This window comes from Argentina silus (genome assembly GCF_951799395.1).
Source record: "Argentina silus genome assembly, chromosome: 11".
Taxonomy (NCBI): domain Eukaryota; kingdom Metazoa; phylum Chordata; class Actinopteri; order Argentiniformes; family Argentinidae; genus Argentina; species Argentina silus.
Window position 1 is genome coordinate 7,084,814 of NC_139665.1, and position 24,756 is coordinate 7,109,569.

Consider the following 24,756-nt stretch of genomic DNA (forward strand, 5'->3'; position numbering starts at 1 on the left):
CACTAACATTGCACTGCGCTTTTATTTTGACTTTCCCAAACTGTTTGATACTAGGTGGGATCGACCCGAGAAATACACATGCATCATTATTGTCCAATCACGTTTCGCTGGTCATCGGACCTGTATGGTGATACACGAGTTTACGAGTTAAATGTTATGTTTGGAGTTTGTTAACGTTCATGATGAATCGCAATGAAATGAAATCTCATGGGTTGAAGAGTTGTTCCCATTTCAAAAGCACTCGAATACATTCATGTCGGAGTTACGACTTCACCAATTGGGACCTTTGAGTTCCCGGGAACCAATCGCTGCTGTCAAGACGCACCGGTCGTCCCAGGGTAAGCCTTACCTGACTGAACTCTCCCCCCGGATGTTGTTACAGCTGGCGGGAGGGAGGAAGCGTGCACTGAGCATAGACGGTCGAACAGACTTTTACTGGTGTTGTCTTGTTGTTGTTGGCTACAGTTTCAGGGGGGTCCCCCCCTGAGTTTTCAAAAACATTTTCTTTAATCGATTTCTCAACTCGGATGATCCTACTGAAATCTAAGACTACCTTCTGCGGAGGTTTACATTGCCACAGCCTCACCGTCCGAGGAACTGCAGCCTGGCTGGATTGCTCGGTTAGACAATTGTGCCGAATAATGCCCAAAAAGATGCTGTCAGACAAGAAGGCTTTTGAGATGGTGGTCAGTTTGAATGAAAGCGATTCAGACGCAGCGAGTGACTCTGAACCTGACAGGGAGTTCTCGTGGACGAGGCCTCTTGATTTCTCTAGCTCTGATGGCAGCGAGGACAGCGGCTCCGAGTGCCCACCAGCTAAGAAACCACGACGGAACCGAGGTCCTGTTCCGACGGCTACGGCTCCGACAGAGACGGTCCCTCCAACCGATAAAGGAACGCAGGAGACCGGCAGAGATGGCACAGTTTGGAGGGTGTTAAACCCCATTGGAGACGCGGCGGGCCAACGAGCTGCTCACATTTTTAAGGGAAATCGAGGTCCAACTCAATACGCCAGGCAAAACATTAACAGTGCCCTCAGCGCCTTCCTCTGCCTGTTTGACATGGACATGCTGCGGCACGTCAGAGAGTGTACAGTGGAAGAAGGGAAGGCCACCTCGAAAGACAGTTCATGGGACATGACTTTAGATGAGCTCCAAGCATTTATTGCGCTCCTGTATGTTCGTGGGGCATATGGTGGCAAGTCGTCGAACTTGGAGAGCTTCTGGTCTGATCAATGGGGACTTGGCTTTTTCAGGCAAACTATGCCAAGGAACCGGTTTAGGGAGATCATGAGGTTTTTGTGTTTCGACCGACAAATGCAAAAACCTAAAAAAACTAGAAAAGCGGATGACGGCACGGACCCATTTGCTCCCGCATCTGTCATTTGGAATGGTTTCGTCAACAACAGCATCGCTTGCTACAACCCGGGGGAGAACATCTCTGTGGATTCGCAGCTGTTTCCCTCAAAAGCGCGATGTGATTTCATGCAGTTTATGGCTACCAAACCAGAGCGGCATGGGATCAAGTTCTGGTTGGCAGCTGATGTGGATACCAAGTACATGGTGAATGGTTTCCCCGACTTCGGGAGAAATATCCACCATCCGAGAAAGCGGGACAGCAATGTCGTGCTGAGGCTGATGGAGCCGTACCTCGACGAAGGGAGGAACGTGACCACGGACCACAGTTTCACTTCACTGGAACTTGCCAAGAAGTTGCTGGACAGGAAAACTACAATTGTAGGAATGGTAAACAAATGCCTAAAGGAACTGCCACCCTCTGTGCACACCAAACAGTCAGAGTTGTACTCGACTACAGTTCTTAGACACGACGACGCCACTCTGACCGTGTACAGCAGTGAGCCGCAAAAGAACATAAGTATCATCAGCACCCTGCACATGGCTGTCGGTAGCGGCACCGACAAGAGAAGGAAACCGGAGACACTGACTTTTTACAACACCACACAGGTCGGGGTGTACGTGCTGGACAGAATGGCACGCATGCAGAGCGTGAAAGGAGGGGCTCGCCGTTGGCCTGTCGCAGTCTTCTACAACGTCCTGGACTTGGCTGCTGTCAATGCATTTGTGCTTTACAGAGAATGCACGGGGGACAACGGTTCGAACCGGAGGGAGTTCATCCTGAAGCTAGCGACAGAGCTTCGGAAAGAGAATCTAATGCGTAAAACAGCGATACAGCCCGATCCGTGTATCCACAGTCCCGGGTCTCGTAAATCCCGAAAAACTTGCCAGGTGGGGAAATGTAACAAAAACAGAACTCCTGACAGATGTATAGGGTGCCGCAGATATGTTTGTGGAACGTGCACCAAGAGAGCGGAGAGAATATGTGTGGAATGCAATCTATAAACTGTCCTTTTGTCAGATGCCCGTTTTGCGTCATGCGTAAAAACGCAGGTTGAAAGGAACATGGGTTATGCAGAAAAGGTTTGGGTGGATTGCATTGCCAGCAAGTAGTGCCTGAAAAGGATTGCTTGTTAAAAGAATTTGCGTCGTTCGCAGGTTTTATGTATTTTACAAAGGATTTAGAAATGACAAATGTCCATACACAAATGTGGAGGGTGGGCATTGTATAAAGTTGAAACATGTATGCAGGGAATACCTCAGAAATAAACATTTATTATTTTTCACCCGTGCCTGATTCATATTTTCATATCCAGGTGCTTCAGTGTGCAACATGGTGCAATTGATTTTTAATTTTTTTTAATGTTTACAGAAATGAAAACATTGAAATCGTTGGATGCGTTTTTAGGCGTTAGTCACATGTTGAGGTGGCGACAGTGTCCGACCACCAGATGGCGATATAAACACATTTGTACTGCCCCCAGTGACGGTCCACCCGCAAGAGGGCGATGAATAATGACTTCGGATAGAGCTTGCATCAGACTGATTTAATGATCCGGATGTACATGCACCCTGCTCTTGCCAGGTGCGGATCACGTGTATATTTGTCTACGTCACCACACTTCTCCTGACGGGTCCAAGGGCGTCTGTTTATCTGGGTTCTTGATTCCGAGCTAAAACGTACAGGCACTCGAACTCACAGAATATCACTAGTCTCCCCCTAGTCTCTATGACATAAAACCCGGCCCTGACCACCATGTGACACCGTCAAGCATAGAATATTGTAGGCCTACAAACAATAAGGCACAGTCAGTACAATCACAGTAGTTTACACTTGCGTCAACAAACTCAGCATACAAGAAACGCAACAAATAGATAAAAACAAATAAGCACAGAAGGAGCAGCCAGCGAATCCACATGCTACGTGTTTATGTCCTCTTTGGCAATAGCCACACTTCAATACCATTTTATTTCACAGAAAAAAACAATAGTGGTCATCACTGAAGTGTTCCTGGTGGGATTTTTATTTTTATATTCAATGGTTTATGTCTCAAGTGTTTCTATTGTAAAGTTTCTTTTTTTTATGTTCATGAAAAAACAATATGCTTATCGTTGTGCGCAAGGCATGGCACGCAAAACTCACCTAACTTGAAAGTTTCTTTCATAGTCGTAGAACTTTTTTTTTTTTTATCATCAAACTAATGAGAGGTAGGCTAGATCTTTTGCTTGCTGTTGATGTGTTGTGTTTCTGTTGTCAACGAATGATACCTTTACTCTAAAACATGATGTGCTTTCAGGCACCAATACACACCATTCTGAAATTGTGTTTAATGACATTTATTGTGTAACTGATGATTTAATGATATGCTTATAATCCGAAATTGAGGCTCAATCTTGAATTAAAGGTGCAATCAGCAATCAGCTACTTTTCAGATGTCATTACAATTAATGATACGTAGCCTATTGTTTATGTTTTAAGAATATGATTCATGACTAACTATTACGACTTCAAAAGGTTGCTTTGCATCATTGTTACACACATCTTACATAATACCTTTGTAAACAAACATAAGAGCTATAAAGAAAGAAAAAAACATCTTTGTGTTTATACAACATTCCCTCTTTCATCGGTTCAAAGTTCATTCAGATAACTGATATAGGCCTACCTATTGATTCTATTGAAAGTATACATCATGAGCTTTGATTGATTGATTGATTTTTACTTCAGTTGAATGCACCTTCAGTCAGAGTCAAGCCGGGTTTTGAGGACACTATGAGGCTGTTCTATGTGTGTCCACAACATTACAACTCACAGGTAGCCTGGCCAGGTGAGTACAACTGTTTTACCTTCTCCATGATTGCTTGGTACTGTAACCTTAATGTCAGGAATAAGAACCGCCTGAGCTCTATTGCCAAGATGACTGGCAAAGTTATAGGTGTCCAACAGACCTCCCTCACTGTCATCTTTGACCTGCATGTTCTTGTAAGGCCAGGTTTGTGTTGGACAGTAAAGACCACCCCCTTCACTCTGAATTTGAAATACTCCCCTCAGGCCGTAGATTCAGAGTACCCCAGTAAAGTGCAATAAAATTGCTTAATTTGCTAATGTAAACATGCACTTTACATCAGTGATGTCCTCCATGATTGCTCTGTTCTGTGTAATTATATATTGTATGTTTTTAATTGTGACTCCTGACTGCAAGCCAAGTTTCCCATCTAGGACAATAAAGTAAACTGAACTGATTATAACCCCACATTTGTCAGAACTGTTTTACTCCATTGTTTGGACCTATCTATTAATTTGAGAATGGTTATTTCTCCACCCCCATTGCTTTATTGCAAACTAAGTGGTGGGGCTGCCATTTGGCAAAAAAGGGATGCAGTGCTATCTTTGGGGAGAGCAAGTGTTAAAGCCATTTGCCTAAATGTACAATATCTTCAGCTTTGATGACTCTGAATCAATGGCCATACTTTTCCACGGAAAACCTGAAACCAAAATCCACCCCAAAAAGCTTTTTAACGCTCTCACATACATTCATTTCAAGCCCATTTTTTTTGGAGCCACTTCTTGTAGGATTTGCATTCTCCAGCGAGGCAGACTCCCTGGGCTCAGGCCCATATGCATGTGTTAGAACAGCTCTCCCCTCACACCCGCCTGGCACCGCTCCAAACAATGGGCCCACCAAATGGTCCTGGTTTGCAAGTGTGAACCCGAGCTATCCTCTTTAGCATACCCCAGGTAGAAGGGAAGCCAGTGTGTTGAGAAGTATCCAATTTGCATGGTCAATTAGCCCCATTGGGGGAAGCTTGTATGCACACACACACACACACACACACACACACACACACACAATGTATAGGGTTTTATCCAGACAGAGCTGTGTGTCTTTGGTGAAGGAGTGTCACATAAAAAATATCAAGTTTACACAACTCTATAGTTTTAAAAAAAAAAAAAAGTCTATAAAACCACTTTACGCAAAGGTTCTACACATTTATGGGTATTTTCCATGACCCAGTCCTATATCACTGACTAATCCTCATCCTCATTTAGCCGTTGTCAAATCACAGTAGCAGATAAATCGACACAGAAATCAAACAAGACTTGCTGGTCGTACAATCCACGTGTTGGTGAAGTAACAAGGGAAGGATGTGCCCACGCATGTTTGATGCCGTTCCTCATTCCATTCCATGCATTACAACGAGCCTGTCCTCCGATTTCTACCTCCGCCGGCCTCCCCTGGTGGGCATGTACGACAGCTCTGAAGAGGGAGCTGTTATTAGCTGACGAGCTCCAGCCGTGACTCAACACTGTCACCCTGCCAGGATGTCCCTCTTTCGCTCCCCCTTTCCTGCTGGAGTGACTGGATGAAATAAGATCCCGGCTGTTGCTTTTAGCTGTTCAGGCGTTCAACTTCAAATCATGACAGAATAGAAATCACGGTCCGGGGTTTCACGTGCCCCTGCGAGTGTGTTCAGTAAGTCACAGGTTTCTCATTTTACAGTGCCACCGACTTCAGGACAAAGGTGCAGTCTTTCTATGTGGGTGTGAGCCTGCCTGCTGACTAATTGGTGAGCGCAAGTATGTTTCTGGAAGGTGGGAGGGGTGTATGGGTTGGCTGGCCAGACACACAGACAGCTGCGGTTATTCCTTTCAACAGCTTCCAAACCTCCGCCCTGCCAGTTCTCTGTTGCTTGAGTCCGTGCTTTGTCAAGAATAAAGTCACAGTGAATAAATGTACCTCAGCTCGTACCTTATTGCTTGTGTGTATGTGTGTGTGTGTGTGTGTGAGGGGGGGGGGGTACGCTCCACCTGTATGGGTTTGCACACTGTCACTTCCTGCTGGGACCATATATACTGAAAAATGTATGCACTCACTGCAATGTAAGTCGCTTTGGATAAAAGCGTCAGCTAAATGGCATATATTATATATATATATATATATATTATATTATATACTCTGAATACTCAACCTACTGTCAACTCCCGCCCCTCTTCTCTCTCTATCTCTCTCTCTCTCTCTCTGTCATTCACCTGCCTTTGGAGTAACTGGGAACACCTGTCTGCTGCTGTAGGTTGGAGTTCAGAGGTGTCTGTCCCCTGAGGGCTGAAGGCAGTGTGTTTAGGGAAATGTATCATTTTAAAGCTGTCCCCAAGACCAAGAACAGCACTTATGTCTATCCCCTCCCTTCTTCTCTGGGAAGTGAAAGGTGTCATTTCAGTGCAGCCCAGAGGCCAAGAACAGCACATACCTATCCCCTCTCCCCCTCACTCACTCTGTACTTTCCTGCATTTCGAGTAACTGGTTCCTCCTGTCTGGTGCTGCCGGGTACAGTTTAACAGAGGTTAGAGGTGACTGTCTCCTGAGGGCTGAAGAAGCTTGACAAAGGGAAATGTTAGTGTTGCCCCGTAGTGAAGAAAAGCAAAATATTTGTAGCCTAGACCTACAATCAAAGCAACTTATCTCTTACCTACCTAATTCTATAGCTGTCAGTATTTACTAATAGGCCTGCTCATTTTTACGTCATTTTACGTCAACAAGTGGCCCTTTTGTGAGGGATGACTGAGTTCAGTTTACCTGTGCCGTGCTACGCCCACCTTTGTCTTTTTGAACCTGTTTTGTTGTAATATTATCTTATTATATTTGTTATTGTTTGTCTCCTGAGACGATATATAAACACCTTGTAATTTATTACAATTAGTACTTTATGATACTTATTAGTACTTTTTCTTATTGCCTATTGTGTTTTGTTATTATTATCTTTTATTCCTACCCTTGTATTTATGCTACACTGAGAGCCTGCTACAAGCATTTGGTTGTACATCTGTAACATGTGCATATGATAAATAAATTTTGTTTTGATTTGATAAGGAGAGCATGCCTCCTCGATTCTTGTGGCGATAAGATTCAAATTTACATTATGGCAAATGTCAAAACGCATGGGGGGCGCTTAGTGGTGTAGCACACTAATGCGCTTACCACGTAATCGCAAGGTTCCTGGTTCGATTCCGACCCTCGACCTATCTTGCATGTCATCCCTCCTCTCTCTCCCATCCTTCCTGTCAATCTCTACTGTCTCTATCCCAATAAAGCAGAAACGCCCTAAAAACATATTTAAAAAAAAACAACACACTGATGTATTTGTGTAATTTAGCCAAATACTATGGGCCATCTACATGTTATGGACATATTGTTATGGAATAGAAATGTTATCATGTCATGATATGTTATTTATTCTCAAGCGGATTTGGCTTCCATGATGTTACCATACAATGTGTCTGCTTCTTATCACCAACCCCTCTTCCACTCAGTTCTTCCAACCTCTCCGCTTCATCCACTTAGCTAGTCTATCTCCCTCTCACCACTGTGCACAGTTGCTCCCCCCCCCCCTCTCTCTCTCTCATGCGCTGGTAGTTGATAGAAAGCAGCAGCTGTGGGTACAGAGGCTGTGCTGCTGTTACCTGAACTGCGAGAGGCCGCTGAGCGATGCCAACTGTTCTATATCTGGCTGGCCACAGTGATGGAGAACACAGGACCTGAGTCTGACCCTGGGCCCTACAACAAAAACATTCAAGCTTCCTCTCCAGTGGTAGTCTGACAACGATCATAATGCTTTACCTTTTCCTATCTCTTGGACTTTGCTTGATGTGGTCACTTACGGAGAATAGTATCAGCTACACTTTACCATACTGTTGACCCGCTGACCCCCCACTGGCTGTGATTGTAGGTGTTCTCAAAACTATTGAAACGATAAGTCTAAGCCTCCCTCGTCTGTTTGAGTGCAAATGTGTGGATCCTTGTTATGCTGATTGAGCCATTGATAATAAGTGCCAGTTGATGGTGATGATGAAGAAGAGCATTGGTTTGTCTTTGAGCTCTGAGTACCACTGAGGCAATATTCATTTTGCACACAGGCCAAGTTGAAGGCCTTCAGAGGAGCAATGTGGAAACTTTTAGTACAGAGACCTGCAAACTATACATGCATTCACATTAAAACCAGATTGATGAATTAATGCCCTATCCAGAGAGCATGTATTGATAAACTCATGAGACAAACAACATGAGGATTGCTGTTGAGCTGACTGGGCATAATGGCGTACACAGCTCGTTAAACTCTACTAGTTAATTTAGTCAATGTACGCTCTTTTTGTTCATTATTCTACATACTACCATATAGGTTAACTAAATGTAATCTACTGAAATTCCAATCTTGTAAGGTAAAATACACTGGACGTGCGAGCGTACGGAATTCAATGATGTTTCAGAAGAAAAAAGCTTGCGAAAGACTGAGATGACTGTAGTAACGCATCGCACCATGGTATCATATCCAATACATAAATTCACTGTTTTGATTGGTTTCATGTGAAATTAGGAAGAAAGGGATGGGGTCATCATTTAATAATGCGTTCTCTGGACACGGACAATGCAGAGAAAGAGAACCATCGCACAATCTGAGTTCATCACACTTTATGCAATCAACTTATCTTTACATGAAAACAGAAATTGTTGAAAATGTTTCGATTCACTTTACACGACATCATGACGTACGCGACAGGCGGGGATAGTTTTTCGCTGAATTGTGTGTGATTTGAGGGTTCGAACAGGGAGGGGGAAAGGAAGCGGGGGTTGCAACCCATCCTGGCCGCCTCCCCGTGTATAAAAACCCAAACCCAACCATCATTCTTTCTCTTTCTGTACCTGGCTAGGGGTAGCAGCTGTGGCGGAGTCATCTTATAACACCGGTAAGTGCGCTTTTTTGGCCTTAAGTGAGTTGAAAGAGGTGGCCATGCCTGTTACTTAGTTTGGCTTGTTTCCGCCACCCTTTTGAGTAATAATTTACGTGGACATAGTTCTTTGATTATGTAATTGTTTAATTGGGCCTAACCTGTGGATTGAATTGTTAAGGAATGTTATGTCAGGCCTACTCGTAATTGAGTTAATGTACCGTAAATGTCGACAAGTCTGTTTTTATTTATTATGAGGGAACTTTTATAGTCTTAAAGTGGGATTATCATCTCCACTGGGGGAGGGGAAACTGTGGGAAAAACGAACAAAGGATACGAAGCGGCGGCATGAGGATGATGAAACGGAATATCTATCCTCCATTCTTTCTGAACAACTGTACGAAACCATGAAGACAGGTGTCGAGCTGTGGGATAAATTCCTTTCGGATATTTGGAAAATCTTTCTGTAACTTAACACGACGTGGCCCATAAGTAACACGTGTCCCGCTTGGCACCCGGCCGACCGCGGCCCATGCCACCTGATCATTAATCAAGCTTTTCCTGAATCGGATGAGTAGGCTAGTAGTCATCTGGATGAATCATTTAAAAATGTTGGCACACCTTAAAATATTCCATTCATGCGATTGTGTTGATGGCCCTGACTATACTTCTTAAATTTATTATAATGAATTGAACAGCTTGTGTTTGAGGCAGACTTAGAATTGTGTATCTATATCCGTTTGGGCTATACGTTTCTGTGTCTTACGGCTTTTTCTCTCGTTGACTTTTTTTAGAAACTAAGTAAGCAACCATGGGAAAGGAGAAGACCCACATCAACATCGTGGTCATTGGCCATGTCGACTCCGGCAAGTCCACCACCACCGGTCACTTGATCTACAAGTGCGGAGGCATTGACAAGAGAACCATCGAGAAGTTCGAGAAGGAAGCCGCCGAGGTAAGGTGTTTTTTTTATCCGATTGGTGTCTTGTGAAGTTTGTTAATGCACTTTGGATTAAAGATGGCGACATCGGCATGCTTTATTTGAACTACCCAAGCCGGTAGGGTGGGTATCGGGTGCGCGCATGTGGGGTGGGGCTTGCGCAGGCCTGACGTCGATTATGACGATGCACTTGGGAAATGGAGGCCGAGGCCTACAATGCATTTAGCCTCATTGTGCTAGCAATGAATTTGCAGTATTGATGATTAAAGGAATTTAATGTCTCATTGAAGTTACCCACTGTCTTGTTTGTTCCCCACCATAACATTTGAGTGAGTTGTGCCATGTCCAAGTCAGTGGTAATACTCTAAAGCCTATTTTGTTGTCATTTTTAGATGGGCAAGGGCTCCTTCAAGTATGCCTGGGTGCTGGACAAACTGAAGGCAGAGCGCGAGCGTGGTATCACCATCGACATCTCTCTGTGGAAGTTTGAGACCGGCAGGTACTACGTCACCATCATTGATGCCCCCGGACACAGGGATTTCATCAAGAACATGATCACTGGTACCTCTCAGGTAAATATAATCACTGGTACCTCAAGCATTCACCCCTACTATTTAGCTTTTTCATTGTTTCATGTGGCCCTAGGACTGACAAATCCTCCCCCCCTCAGGCTGACTGCGCTGTGCTGATCGTTGCTGGTGGTGTGGGTGAGTTTGAGGCTGGTATCTCTAAGAACGGCCAGACCCGTGAGCATGCCCTCCTCGCCTACACTCTGGGAGTGAAGCAGCTCATCGTTGGAGTCAACAAGATGGACTCCACGGAGCCACCCTACAGCCAGAAGCGTTTCGAGGAAATCCAGAAGGAAGTCACCACCTACATCAAGAAGATCGGCTACAACCCCGCCACCGTTGCCTTTGTGCCCATCTCTGGATGGCATGGGGACAACATGCTGGAGGCCAGTGCCAACGTGAGTTCCACAACCACATTCATCTCTTACGAACTCATGCCTGTTAAGGTATCCCTCCGCAGTGAGACTCCAGAGAGTCTCAACCTGAATGATTATTATGATGGTGATGATGCTGATTATTATTATTATTATTATTATTATAAGTTCCACAACCACATTTTACTTTGTTGTTGGAGTGGCTGCATCTATTACACTCGAGCAAGGCTCAAAGATTCAATCCTCAATCATTTTGTCTTGCCATTGCAGATGACCTGGTTCAAGGGATGGAAGGTGGAGCGCAAGGAGGGAAACGGAAGTGGTGTGACCCTGCTGGAGGCCCTGGACTCCATCCTGCCCCCCTCCCGCCCTACCGGCAAGCCCCTCCGTCTGCCCCTGCAGGACGTCTACAAAATTGGCGGTAAGAACCATGTACAGTTAACATACTGGCATGTTTGTAGATGAGTGTTTCTTGCTTATTACTATTTGTTGCTTTAACTTTTCTGGCTCTCCCCTCAGGTATTGGAACAGTACCCGTGGGTCGTGTGGAGACTGGTACCCTGAAGGCTGGTATGGTGGTCACCTTTGCCCCAGCTAATGTGACCACTGAGGTCAAGTCTGTGGAGATGCACCACGAGACCCTCACAGAGGCCGTGCCTGGCGACAATGTTGGCTTCAACGTCAAGAACGTGTCCGTCAAGGACATCCGTCGTGGCAACGTTGCTGGAGACAGCAAGAACGACCCCCCAATGGAGGCTGGTACTTTCACTGCTCAGGTGGGTCATGCTCTATTGGTGCACAGCCTTGGTCTTGGTTTATTGTGTAAGGTTTGAGTTGTTGTACTTGTCATGTTCTAATCACTGCTTGTTTTCACAGGTCATCATCCTGAACCACCCCGGCACCATCTCCCAGGGCTATGCCCCCGTGCTCGATTGCCACACCGCTCATATCGCCTGCAAGTTCAGCGAGTTGAAGGAGAAGATCGATCGCCGTTCCGGCAAGAAGCTTGAAGACATGCCCAAGGCTCTGAAGTCTGGTGATGCCGCCATCGTTGACATGATTCCCGGCAAGCCCATGTGTGTGGAGAGCTTCTCAGACTACCCCCCACTTGGTAAGTCTTTGCCCTTCTGACGAGCATAATTGTCAATTTTTTTTTTTTTTTTTTTTTTAAACCAGCATGGTACTAATTGTTTTAATCTCTTGCAGGTCGTTTCGCCGTGCGTGACATGAGGCAGACCGTTGCCGTCGGTGTCATCAAGGCCGTCGACAAGAAGGTTGCCACTTCTGGCAAGGTGACAAAGTCTGCAATGAAGGTGGCTAAGAAGTGAATTCCGTTGCCCCAGGCTGTCCCTCAGGTGACTGGGTCTGCGGCCCCACATCCTGCAGAGTCTCGGAACCTGAGTTCTCTACTTAAGGACTGGTTAATGCTGATTAAAACCCATCGTAAAAGTTTTCGCAGGAAAGGAAACCAACATGGATACACTTGTGGCGATGTCAATTGAATGACGGGGCCTCTTTCAGTTGTTAAATTTGAGTTGAAATGGTTTAGAACTGCACCTGTTGTCACAATTAATTGGAAGAAAGCTGCTGGTAACTAATAAAGGTCTTTGAATTTCTTGACCAAACATTATGCTCTCCTTTTCCTCTGGGTAGGGGGTGGTGGGGTTTGGGAACAAGTGAAACACTGAGAAACTTCTCTGCAGCTGTTTGACCACATGTTATCTCTGACGCCCTGTGCCCAGTTTGATGGGTCTTAGCCGCCCAATCACCATGCGTGGTAGCACTGGCGCAACCAATGGCTCCCACTTATTTGGGTGACAGTAGCAGGGTAGAATTTATTTCTCCCGCCTCCCATAGTACCGGTATATAAAGCAATGTGAGATCATATTCTGTCCTTTTCTCCGGTCTATATCAGGGATAACCTTTAGCTGTCTTGTCACAGGTCAGTGAAAGTACGTATTATAATAATAATTTGTGCCAGCTACTGTCTAGTCATTGCATACTCTGCTGTATAAACGAATGGGGATAATGTTTATGAACGATGACCAATGTTGCTACTAGCTAATTTGTTAGCATATTTGACGCATCAAATGTCTTCGACATGGGTCGGAATGCCTATCTTGTCTTTAATATTTGCCGTTTCTCAATGGAGGCTGGCTACTGAACCGGGCTTCCTAATGATGGCCAGCTGTCGCATGTCTATTTACTGTTGGCTGGTTAGCCAGGCAACTGCATGCAGTTCCAGACCTGGTGGTGGGGTGGGTTAGCAAGCACGTCTTGTCAGAACTAGCCCAACCACTTGTCTTTTTCCTGCTTGCTGATATTTCATATCACAAGGACATTATGTTCGAGTTGGGAGAGCTTGGCCATTAAGATACATCTATATATTTTAAAATGAGCTCAATGAATTGGCTTGTCAAGACTTCGCATTGACGGTGTTAAATGCTCGCGAACAGTCTAGAAATATACTGTAACATTTGGCTTACATGCACGCGCGCACACGCCTTAACGGTCAAAAGAGCGCGTGTCGTGGCCGTCTCAGACAACATGGCCGCTGGTCGACTCAACATGGAGGCGGCGGAGGGATGGGGTTTAATGCGCGTAGCACATGGAACGTGATTCAGTGAAGTCCGTTAGTTTCTAATCTTCCCCATCGCACTAGTTATTGCCTCACCATATTACTGCTGTTTGAATGCTCTGCATGTTCTGCAAACTACATTGTATAGGGTATATGGTTAGAATGTGTACATCGATGGTTATATCGGTTTTATTTTCAATTAGTAAGCCATCATGGGAAAGGAAAAGATCCACATCAACATCGTGGTCATTGGCCATGTCGACTCCGGCAAGTCCACCACCACCGGTCACTTGATCTACAAGTGCGGAGGCATTGACAAGAGAACCATCGAGAAGTTCGAGAAGGAGGCCGCCGAGGTAAGCGTTGGTGCCCAGAAATAAGCTAATATCATTAACTAGGAGAAAATATGAAGGGTGTGGTGTGGTTTGTTGAAACACTGCGATTGTTTGACATGAGCGTCACCTTCTGGACAAAGTTGTGTATTGCCGTCAGCTATGTGTTAGAGGTCCTAAAGCAAACAAACGAGTATGTATACCGAATTTTACAATTCCAGAAAGGGGTATTTCATCTAATAAATGAGCACTTTTGAGTTCGAGGTCAATGATGCATCAAATAAGTAAATGCAAGCACATAAAGATGAGAGACAGTTTACAAAGCATCAGAAATATGTGGTATTTGATTGATATACTGCTTACAATCTATTCATTTCAGTATACGTTTCTAGTTTGGCATGATTGAGCAGATTTTTGGACTCTTAATGAAATGGCAGTTTATGTCATGTCAGTTGGTCATCTGTCAAGTGTACTTCCAAATCTAAATCAGTGATTGCATGTCAATAGACTCAGGTGAAATGATTTAGTTTAAAGTGCTTGCATACTCAATGTATCTGAGTAAATGATCATGATCTTTTTGGAGAAAATAAAATGTTGAGTTTTATCCCCTCAAACAACACAAAGGTGTACATATCTGATGAAATTAAAGATTTATGTTCAAAGCACAATTGATTCTCTGTTTGCGTAGATGGGCAAGGGCTCCTTCAAGTATGCTTGGGTGCTGGACAAACTGAAGGCGGAGCGTGAGCGTGGTATCACCATCGACATCTCTCTGTGGAAGTTTGAGACCGGCAAGTACTACGTCACCATCATTGATGCCCCCGGACACAGGGATTTCATCAAGAACATGATCACTGGTACTTCTCAGGTAATAAAGATGGCTGCTCCATAGCCTCATCTGTTCCCGATTGAAGAATATATTAGCAGGTGTAATTCAGCTAGAATGAGGTACAGAGCGTCAACATGACTGTCCCCTCAGGCTGACTGCGCTGTGCTGATCGTTGCTGGTGGTGTGGGGGAGTTTGAGGCTGGTATCTCCAAGAACGGCCAGACTCGTGAGCATGCTCTCCTCGCCTACACTCTGGGAGTGAAGCAGCTCATCGTTGGAGTCAACAAGATGGACTCCACCGAGCCACCCTACAGCCAGAAGCGTTACGAGGAGATCACCAAGGAGGTCAGCGCCTACATCAAGAAGATTGGCTACAACCCCGCCACCGTCGCCTTCGTGCCCATCTCTGGATGGCATGGGGACAACATGCTGGAGGCCAGTGCCAACGTGAGTTCCACAACCACATTCATCTCTTACGAACTCATGCCTGTTAAGGTATCCCTCCGCAGTGAGACTCCAGAGAGTCTCAACCTGAATGATTATTATGATGGTGATGATGCTGATTATTATTATTATTATTATTATTATTATTATTATTAAACCTTTATTAAGTCAGGGGATCCTCCTGAGACCGAGGTCTCTTTTCCAGAGGTGCCCTGCTTTACAAACATGAAATAGATTATAAATGTACATTCAAATCCCAAAATAATATGGTTCATTAATTACATATTAATTACAAAGTCAATATACACAATATAATCCATTAAAACATGTACATTTCTTTGACGACAGATCCTTTATCAAGGTTTTAAACTGATAGTGACAGAATCTAAGTTTGAAGAATCTAATTTGAGTACGTTTTGAAGGTCGTTCCAAGTACTCTGGGGACAGAAACTTAAGGCTGATTTAGCTCGTTCAGAAGAAACGCGTTGACTTTGAAGTTTAGCCAAACATGGGACCTGGTTTGGTACTCTGGAGAGCATGTCTGCCATGATAAACACAAGCATGACTAGCAATGACCTCTTGTTTGCTCTGCTTCCTGTTGCAGATGACCTGGTTCAAGGGATGGAAGGTGGAGCGTAAGGAGGGTGGCGCCAGTGGTGTGACCCTGCTGGAGGCTCTGGACTCCATCCTGCCCCCCTCCCGCCCTACCGACAAGCCCCTCCGTCTGCCCCTGCAGGACGTCTACAAAATTGGCGGTAAGGACCAACCATACCATTGTTTAAACAGGATGTAGACATTCAAGAGTGTTGCTCTGTACTCTCAGAGTAGATTTAACTCTCTAATTACGGTTCTTCCTTATCATTATTTGATTGTTGGTTTAACTTTTCTGGCTCTCCCCTCAGGTATTGGAACAGTACCCGTGGGTCGTGTGGAGACTGGTACCCTGAAGGCTGGTATGGTGGTCACCTTTGCCCCAGCCAACGTGACCACTGAGGTCAAGTCTGTGGAGATGCACCACGAGACCCTCACAGAGGCTTATCCCGGCGACAATGTCGGCTTCAACGTCAAGAACGTGTCCGTCAAGGATATCCGCCGTGGCAACGTGACTGGAGACAGCAAGAACGACCCCCCGATGGAGGCTGGCAACTTCACCGCTCAGGTGAGTGAGGGGTGGGACGGATTTGAAATATAGATATTTTCTATGAAAGAAAACATATATAACCATGTTTACCTTACATTTTTTCATAATTTTCTACTTATTTTACCTGAATACAAAATCATAATTATGCAAATACAATAACATACATACATTCATATTAGCAATCTGTTTAATGAGTCTACACACATTTTAGGTTTGCTAACATCCTCCGCCCATGTGGCTGTAGTTATTAAAGCCTGTTCTCTCCTAACTGTCTCCCCCAGGTCATCATCCTGAACCACCCCGGCACCATCTCCCAGGGCTATGCCCCCGTGCTTGATTGCCACACCGCTCACATCGCCTGCAAGTTCAGCGAGCTGAAGGAGAAGATCGATCGCCGTTCCGGCAAGAAGCTGGAGGAGAACCCCAAGGCCCTGAAGTCTGGAGACGCTGCCATCATCGTCATGGTGCCGGGAAAGCCCATGTGTGTGGAGAGCTTCTCCTCCTACCCCCCCCTAGGTGAGGAACACACCTCTGCTTTAGTCGATTATACACTCGACAGGACATACAGATACAACAGAGAGATCATGTTCATATCATTTTACTCAATCTGGCTCTGTGGTGCCAGAGGACTCACTCTTGTCAGGGACATTCTGGCTTGAAACATCAGCCGACAAGTTCAGAGATCCATCATATCTTCTATTAACCTCAAAATCTCCCCACGACACTACCCACCGATGCTTCAGTACCTACCTGAATGACCCATGACGGCCATTTTGTTCCAAAACACTAAGCACACAATGACTGTTCCGTTGTCTGTGAGGAGTTTATAATAGTTGGTTAAAGTAATACAATAGTCTGGTTGTATGAAGTCAATCACGCACAGATCCTCCAACACCTCACAGTATTAATGCCATCTACAACAGCCAATGATGTTTATTTTATTTATTTATTAATTATTCTCTAGTCCCTTAGAGATCTATTTTTCAAGGCGTCCGGATTACAAAATATATACACATCACTATTATTTACATCAAGATTTTTAAAAGGACACAATTTACACAGGCAATATTTTTTTTACAGACATCAATCAATGTAGGAACTAGAATGATACATGAAATTGTAAATGCTGATAGTGTATCTATCTGTGTCATAGGTCGCTTCGCTGTGCGTGACATGAGGCAGACCGTTGCTGTGGGCGTCATCAAGGCAGTGGAGAAGAAGGCCGCCACCAGCGCCAAGGTGACCAAGTCTGCACAGAAGGCCCAGAAGGTCAAATGAAGTAGTGGACCAGACCTCCAGCCAGCCACGGCACCGGCCACCCACCCCGCCCTGCCTCAGCACCTGGGCTCTCTCATTAAGGACTGGCTAATGCTGATAAAAACCCATCGCAAAAATTTTCGCAGGAAAGGAAAACAAACGTTCGAAGAATCTGCTTTAGGGAAATGATGATGATGATGATGATGAAACCAAAAATAAAACAATGATCATTAATTGCCAACACCTTGTCTTGTTTCTTATGAACCAATTAGAAATCAGCTACTTTTTTGGGGGTGGGATATAATGTCCTTTTGATCATAAAATGATGTCAATATGATATGACTTGCTTGTGTTTATATGACATATTTTGCTAATTGTCAGATTTTGGATTGATGTGTGAAGAATACACTGATTGTCATTTTATTTTAAACCGTAAAAAAAGGAATGCGATTTATAAACGGAGACATACTGCTATCCTGTTGTGATCTGCAGAACCACCTGTAATGTATTGCAGGTGAAGTCTGTTATACACTAATTACTGTCATCAACGTGCCATAATGCTTCCTATAATGCACTCCTATCCCACTTCCTCACAGTAGTGGAACCAGAGACTACTTCAGGGTGTAACTAAATGCCATCTGTGGTTTGTATAGAATGTTTGTATGTGCAATCCTGTGGTGGATCCTGCTGTGAATAGTTTTACTTTCGGTATCTCGGATCCAGCAGCCGCTCCCTTTACCTAGAAGTGATACCACTCTGAAAATAGAAAGTGAAGGAGGGACAGTTGCAGGAACCAGAGGTTGGGTGGCACAGAGGAACAGTAAGAACATCTTGACATTTCAGTCTGTGTGTGTGTGTGTCCAACCAAGCTACCATTTATGACAAAGACTACAATAGCAGGTAAGTCTGGCCTCTCAATAGCAGTATCAGCATGTTTGTTTTATAAATAAATTGTGAAAAGGTAATGAGTCATAAACAATCAGAATATTGTATGATAATCACCACCGTCTTCTATGATAATCATCACCCTCTGCTGGGGGGGCAGCATCAAGGAAGGTGACACCAAGAGGCTGAACAAGCTCATTAGGAAAGGTTCTGTCCTCTGTGTCACCCTGGACACTGTGGAGGAGGTGGTCAATAGGAGGATGAGGATGTGGTTGTTTGTGCTGTCAGCTGCTGTAATGCCTTAATTTCCCCTCGGGGATCAATAAAGTACCTATCTATCTATCTATCTATCTATCTATCTATCTATCTCTTCTGCCTCTGCAGTTCTAACATGGCCTGGGATGATGCTGTCAGCACATCTTTAAAACATTTATGTTTACTCAACTGTATTGTTAAATGTCTCCATGGCAATGAAACCGCAGTTTATAAGTAATTTGTATGTGCTTGTGATAAAGTAAACGTGGCTTTGAGATTGTTTGTGTCCCATATAAACGGAACAGAGGTTATTGGAGCTGCAGTATCTCTGCGTTATGTATTTTTAGTGTGTGTGTGTGTGTGTGTGTGTGTGTGTGTGTGTGTGTGTGTGTGTGTGTGTGTGTGTGTGTGTGTGTGTGTGTGTGTGTGTGTGTGTGTGTGTGTGTGTGTGTGCGCGCGTGTGTTGTGTGTTCTGTATCACAGGAGAACCAAAGATGAGCAAAATCACACGCCAAAGAAGATCAGGATCATCAGAGAGTCAGAACTCTGCTCCATTGACCCCCACTGGAGCTCCAAGACCCCTCACCAGGACCCCCTTCTCCCCCCCTGACCTACACCCCAGCCTGGGCAGAGAGGCAGAGGATGGAGATGGAGGGAGCCCCAGAGAGAAAGGTCATGCTGGGGCATGGCAGGGGCTGGAGGGAGACGTCATGGCTCCAGCCCTAAGGCAGAGAACACAGCAGACAGGTAATAGCACAGGGCTCTGTTCAGTCAACAGCATTGTTCAATGTGTAAATAGTTATTTTGTGACTTAGAAAATAGTTCAAACTGTATTATTAAACCTTTATTTACAGTATACAGGGGTCTCTCATTGAGACCAAGGTCTCTTTTTCAGGGGAGCCCTGCTTACATTAAAATTACACTGAAATGACATTGCATTACATTAGCCTACTACAAACAATACATTACATTAAATTAGAATACATTACATTAGCCTATATTACAAACAATAACGCACAATTTACACAATATAATCTAAAATTAATCAGTAAAATGAATAGCAGTGTCATTACAAATGTGTGTTGGGGAGAAAATGTCGTCCTTTTCAATGAGTTTGTTCATTTAAGAGACACATATAAAGGAGATGGAGTTCATTTGTGTGGATTTCTTATGTTTTTGTTTAGGAGGGGAAAATTATGCTATTCATGCTTGGAAATCGTGTCAATTCTGTGTTCACTGTTTGTTCAGTTAAAAAATTAGGGAAAATTCAGCTTGTATTGAACCCCACAGTCCAGGAGCCCTCTGCAGAACCCCCCATCCCCCCAGAACTGGCCCAGTGGATCCGCCTCCGGTCCCAGGACCTCAAGATCCGCCAGAAAGACCGGCAGTGGGCAGTAGAAATAGTGAACCACCTCCGTGACAACCTTCTGAACTTCCTCAAGAACAGTGATGAGCAGCCCTACTTCCAGTCAGCTGCGGTGCTCAGCAGTGGCAGCTACTACGAGATGGTGAAGGTGTTGTGTTGGTTCTTGTTTTAAGGCATTAGCAAGCTGTTGGAAGTGTTTGTGTGACATGAGAGGGGGGAGGGCAGGATGGGGTAGGGGAGGGCACGGCAGGGCAGGGCAGGGCAGGGCAGGACAGGGCAGGGCAGGGCAGGGCAGGGCAGGGCACAGGGGAGGGCAGGGCAGGACAGGACAGGACAGGGCAGGGCAGGACAGGCGGGGGGCAGGACAGGACAAGGCAGGATAGGACAGGGCAGGGCAGGGCAGGGCAGGACAGGTGGGGGGCAGGACAGGCGGGGGGCAGGACAGGCAGGGGGCAGGACAGGACAAGGCAGGATAGGACAGGGCAGGTGGGGGGCAGGGGAGGGCAGGCAGGGTTGGGGGGGGGGGGGGGGGGGGGGCAGGACAGGACAGGGGAGGGCGGAGCAGGCGGGGGGCAGGACAGGTCAGGGCAGGACAGGACAGCGCAGGACAGAGCAGGCAGGGCAGACAGGACAGGACAGGGCAGGAAGAACAAGGCAGGGCAGGAAGGACAGGGCAGGACAGGGCAGGCGGAGGGCAGGGGAGGGAAGTGTTCCAGACATGCAGGCAGTCATTGTAGTGGGTGTGTTAGTGTGTAAAAGGTTTATTATTGACCTATTGAGTCCACATCTTCTAACTAAATAGATATGGGACAGTTATGATACGCAAACAACTAGATGCTGGGGCTATCAGTCATTCACAACCTAGTTATCAATCAACCAGGGGAGGCTGATGGAGGTAGACATTTCTACCTCCACCAGCCTCCACTGCAGTCAACCCAACATGACATGATTGTAATTTTAGGGACAGTTCCACAGACTTGGGTAAAGACCTACAGACCTACTTCTGAACTACATTACATTTAAATCAAGGTTCATGATCATCTGGTGTAGTAGGCATGTTTTTTTTATATCATTTTTTATTTAACACAGTTAAAAGTGTTGGGTCTACTTTGTTTGTGCTGACAGATACACAACCCGAATGAGTTTGACATAATGATAAAACTCCAGTCTCCTTCTCGGCTCAGCTGGACTGAGCTGGACCAATACCACGGCTTGTTCTACCAAATCGCCCTGTCCCGGCCGACCCGCAGCAGCATACGAGCTTTCCTATTGGACGATGGGCTCACAATCTCAGCCAGCAAGATCCTGAGTGAGATGCACCGTCTGGTCCGCAAGTTCATCAGCACCTACAAAGGTCTGGTCACTGGTCCAGTTTCTGTTAGCACCACCTCATCAGGGGAGGCTAATGGAGGTAGAAGTCGACGCGTGTTTGATACCATTCCTCATTCCATTCCATTTATTACAATGAGCCTGTTCTCCGATTTCTACCTCTACCAGCCTCCCCTGCACCTAATGGAGTCATTATTATCAAAATTATCGCATTTGTTTCACATCGCTACCAACTGTCAATGGACGTCATATTTTGATGATTTATTTGTATAACTTAGACTGTCAGTGACTGGCCAAAAGTGAATTGGTCCGCTTCTCCATGTACAGTATATAATGGACCTGCTGTTTGTCTGCATGTGACACGTCTCACTGTCTGCAGGTGACCCGTCTCACTGTCTGAATGTGACCCGTCTCACTCTCTGAATGTGACCCGTCTCACTCTCTGAATGTGACTCGTCTCACTGTCTGAATGTGACCCGTCTCACTCTCTGAATGTGACCCGTCTCACTGTCTGAATGTGACCCGTCTCACTGTCTGAATGTGACCCGTAACCTGTCTGTCTGTATGTTCTGCCTGGTCTTCACCACCAGTCCCAGGCAACGGCTGGCGCTGGGTCGTCAACCGGAAGCGCCCCAACTCTCCTGCGGTGACCCTGGCCTTGTTGGAGGTGAATAACCGGACGGAGGAGCTGCTGTCATTGGACTTGGTGCCAGCCCTGGAGGTACCCCCCGCCCAGGCCTGGCCTATGGCCGCCCGCTCAGGCCTCAATGTGGATAACTGGCTGGGGAAGAAGGCCCGACACAAATTCATCAGCCAAACCTGCTACTTTGTGCCTAAGAAACCTGCAGGACGTAACCTCAGTGAAGCAGCTAAAGGTTGAGCAACATACATACTTATGTGGCAGTTGTGATACAGTGGTTGTGTGATAATGACTGATAATGTTGGTGTTACATGATAACTTGTCCCTCGCTGTGTTTGGCCTCCTGTGCAGAGAGCTGGAGGATCTCCTTCTCACACATTGAAAAGGAAATCATCAAGTTTCACGGGAACAAGAAGACATGCTGTGAGAGCGCAGCCACCAAATGCTGCCGGTCAGATTTCAAACTTCAACTGCCATTATAGCACCTTGAACTCAATCAGGCTTCGACAAAATAATAAATACCCTGTTTTTTTACTTGTTTAGTGCAGAGGGTGAATATAGTTGGCCAAACTGTCAACATTCTAAAGTGCTAAGGGTGACTTTATTCACCAAAGATGCATAAATGAAGACGCTTCTTTTTGTAGCCAATCAAAGTGTTGTTGCTAGGTAAATACCACATAAAACACTCAGCACTCTAGGTGGAGAGTGTTCCAGAATTCTTTGACAGTTAGTGAGTTAAGAAAGAAATCTGTTTTATGAACAAATTCTTTCCTTTTCTTCCTACCCAACAGTAAGCAGTGCTTGAAGCTCCTCAAGTGTCTGATCGAGGGGCTGAAGCAGCGTTTCCCTCAGGAGCTGGATGCTCTGTGCTCCTACCACGGGAAGACTGCCTTCCTGCACACCCTCTCCGTGCGAGGTCAGGACTCTCTGTGGCTGCCCCGCCAGCTGCCCGACTGCTTCATGTACCTGCTGGGGGCTCTGGAGGGCCACGCCCGGAGCAACCTGCTCCCCCACTTCTTTGTCCCCTCCTGCAACCTCTTTGCCCCACCGGCCTTCCCACGCAAAGCCCTGGTGTTCCTGACTAAGGCTCTGGAGGAGCAGAGGAAGCAGAGACTACCTCTGCTGATGCCCCCGGCTCTTGCCCCACCAATGGCAATACAGACCACCAGCCCCCCCCAGGCCCTGTCTTCCCCCAGCCCCCAGGCCCTGCCTCCCCCTAATCCCCAGGCCTTGCCCTCCCGAGCTCCTATGGCCAACTTCTTTGGTTCTGTTGACAATCTTACAATGCTGACAATCATGGTTGTGTTTTTGATCCCTTTTGTTGTTTACTTCCTGTAGCTTGTACAGTAGCTAAAGAGACTTCTACTCTCATTTGTGTTCTTAAAGCAAATATTCTCAATACTTTGACTATTTATCATATTTGGTTTCTCCGGTGAATACAATTCAATTAAGCTTTTTTCTGCCTTTGGTCACTACGCTAATGTACTTCACAATGTACTTATATTTCTGAGAAACCACCAGAATATATCTGAATGAAATGAATGCTTAAAGCATTGTTTTCATGTCACAATTCTACATTTTGTTTTGTAACTGTTGTTTCAAAGCAACAAGGCATTTGAGTCTGTGCTTTATCGTGAATAAAGTCACAGTAAATAAACACCCCTCAGCTTGTGCCTTATTACATAAATGTGTGTGTGTGTGTGCGTGCATGCGTGTGTGTGTGTGTGTGTGTGTGCACGAGACGGATAAATGTAAAGGTGACAAGCAAAGGTTTCCACATTGTCCAACATCCGTCTAGGCTGGGTTAAGTTAGCCTCAATCGCATTTCTATAGCTGGCAACATTTTTACTAACATTTTGGCTGATAAGTGAGAACTTCATTAGTAGCCGTTTATGATGTGCACAATGTCATTTAGCTCAGTGGACTTGTTTGACTTCAAGATTGAACCTTCTTTCCCAAAATTCTGAATGGGCCTGTCGATCTTGTTTCTGATCAATCTGCCTTTATTTCATGGATACAAAACATATTTACACCAAATTACAAATGCAGATAATTTTCGAATAGCTGAATAAACAAAACTTAAAAAAAAAATTAAAAAAAACTCAGAATACCTCATCTCTTTAAATGGACGTGGTCCTCTGTGGCTCAGTTGGTAGAGCATGGCGGTAACAACGCTTAGGTTGTGGGTTTGATTCCTGCTGGGACCATATATACTGCAATGTGAGTCACTTTGGATAAAAGCGTCAGCTAAATGGCACATACAGTATTGTAACGACCCTGTGTAAGGCCCGTTAGCAGCTCCGCCAAGTGAGTTAACTCTCTTGGTGTTGTGGCTAGCGCGGCCGGTTTGGAAGCGGAAGGTTGCGAGTTCGATACCCGCTTAAGGCAAGCTACTCTACCCCGCCGTTCGTTACATTGGTGTCAGAAGTGGGATGGTGCCCGTGAGGCCATCTGAGAGGCGTGTCCACGTGAGAGACTTGTATAGTGAAGCGTGAGGGCACGCTCTCCCGAACGGAGGGGATAGTGTAACGACCCTGTGTAAGGCCCGTTAGCAGCTCCGCCAAGTGAGTTAACTCTCTTGGTGTTGTGGCTAGCGCGGCCGGTTTGTAAGCGGAAGGTTGCGAGTTCGATACCCGCTTAAGGCAAGCTGCTCTACCCCGCCGTTCGTTACAGTATTATTACCAGTAGCCTGACACGTCGTTGTCGCTTGACTTGTTACTCTACACTTCTCTTTTTCTT

General features: G+C 45.6%; 3 protein-coding genes across 4 annotated transcripts; all 3 read left to right on the forward strand.

The window, feature by feature from the left end:
* The first annotated feature begins 9,011 nt into the window (after positions 1-9,011).
* LOC310811735 (elongation factor 1-alpha-like) lies at positions 9,012-12,586 on the forward strand. The gene is made up of 8 exons (XM_083680002.1): positions 9,012-9,096; positions 9,873-10,033; positions 10,411-10,590; positions 10,689-10,985; positions 11,232-11,382; positions 11,481-11,737; positions 11,838-12,072; positions 12,168-12,586. The coding sequence occupies exons 2-8, from the start codon at positions 9,890-9,892 to the stop codon at positions 12,287-12,289; spliced, it is 1,386 nt and encodes a 461-aa protein (XP_083536128.1). The 5' UTR covers positions 9,012-9,096; positions 9,873-9,889; the 3' UTR covers positions 12,290-12,586.
* A 229-nt stretch (positions 12,587-12,815) lies between these two features.
* On the forward strand, positions 12,816-17,777 carry eef1a1l2 (eukaryotic translation elongation factor 1 alpha 1, like 2). Of its 2 annotated transcripts, none has more exons than XM_083679839.1 (8): positions 12,816-12,903; positions 13,743-13,895; positions 14,560-14,739; positions 14,851-15,147; positions 15,749-15,899; positions 16,047-16,303; positions 16,567-16,801; positions 17,439-17,777. In XM_083679839.1, exons 2-8 carry the CDS (start codon positions 13,752-13,754, stop codon positions 17,561-17,563), a joined length of 1,389 nt encoding a protein of 462 aa, XP_083535965.1. In that variant the 5' UTR covers positions 12,816-12,903; positions 13,743-13,751; the 3' UTR covers positions 17,564-17,777. The 2 variants fall into 2 exon arrangements, with proteins under 2 accessions (XP_083535965.1, XP_083535966.1); XM_083679840.1 differs by having other exon boundaries at positions 12,863-12,913.
* A 532-nt stretch (positions 17,778-18,309) lies between these two features.
* LOC310811893 (cyclic GMP-AMP synthase) lies at positions 18,310-23,625 on the forward strand. Its single transcript, XM_083680233.1, has 7 exons — positions 18,310-18,442; positions 19,166-19,429; positions 19,973-20,196; positions 21,174-21,402; positions 21,968-22,252; positions 22,369-22,468; positions 22,809-23,625. Exons 1-7 carry the CDS (start codon positions 18,421-18,423, stop codon positions 23,353-23,355), a joined length of 1,671 nt encoding a protein of 556 aa, XP_083536359.1. The 5' UTR covers positions 18,310-18,420; the 3' UTR covers positions 23,356-23,625.
* Positions 23,626-24,756: the final 1,131 nt, after the last annotated feature.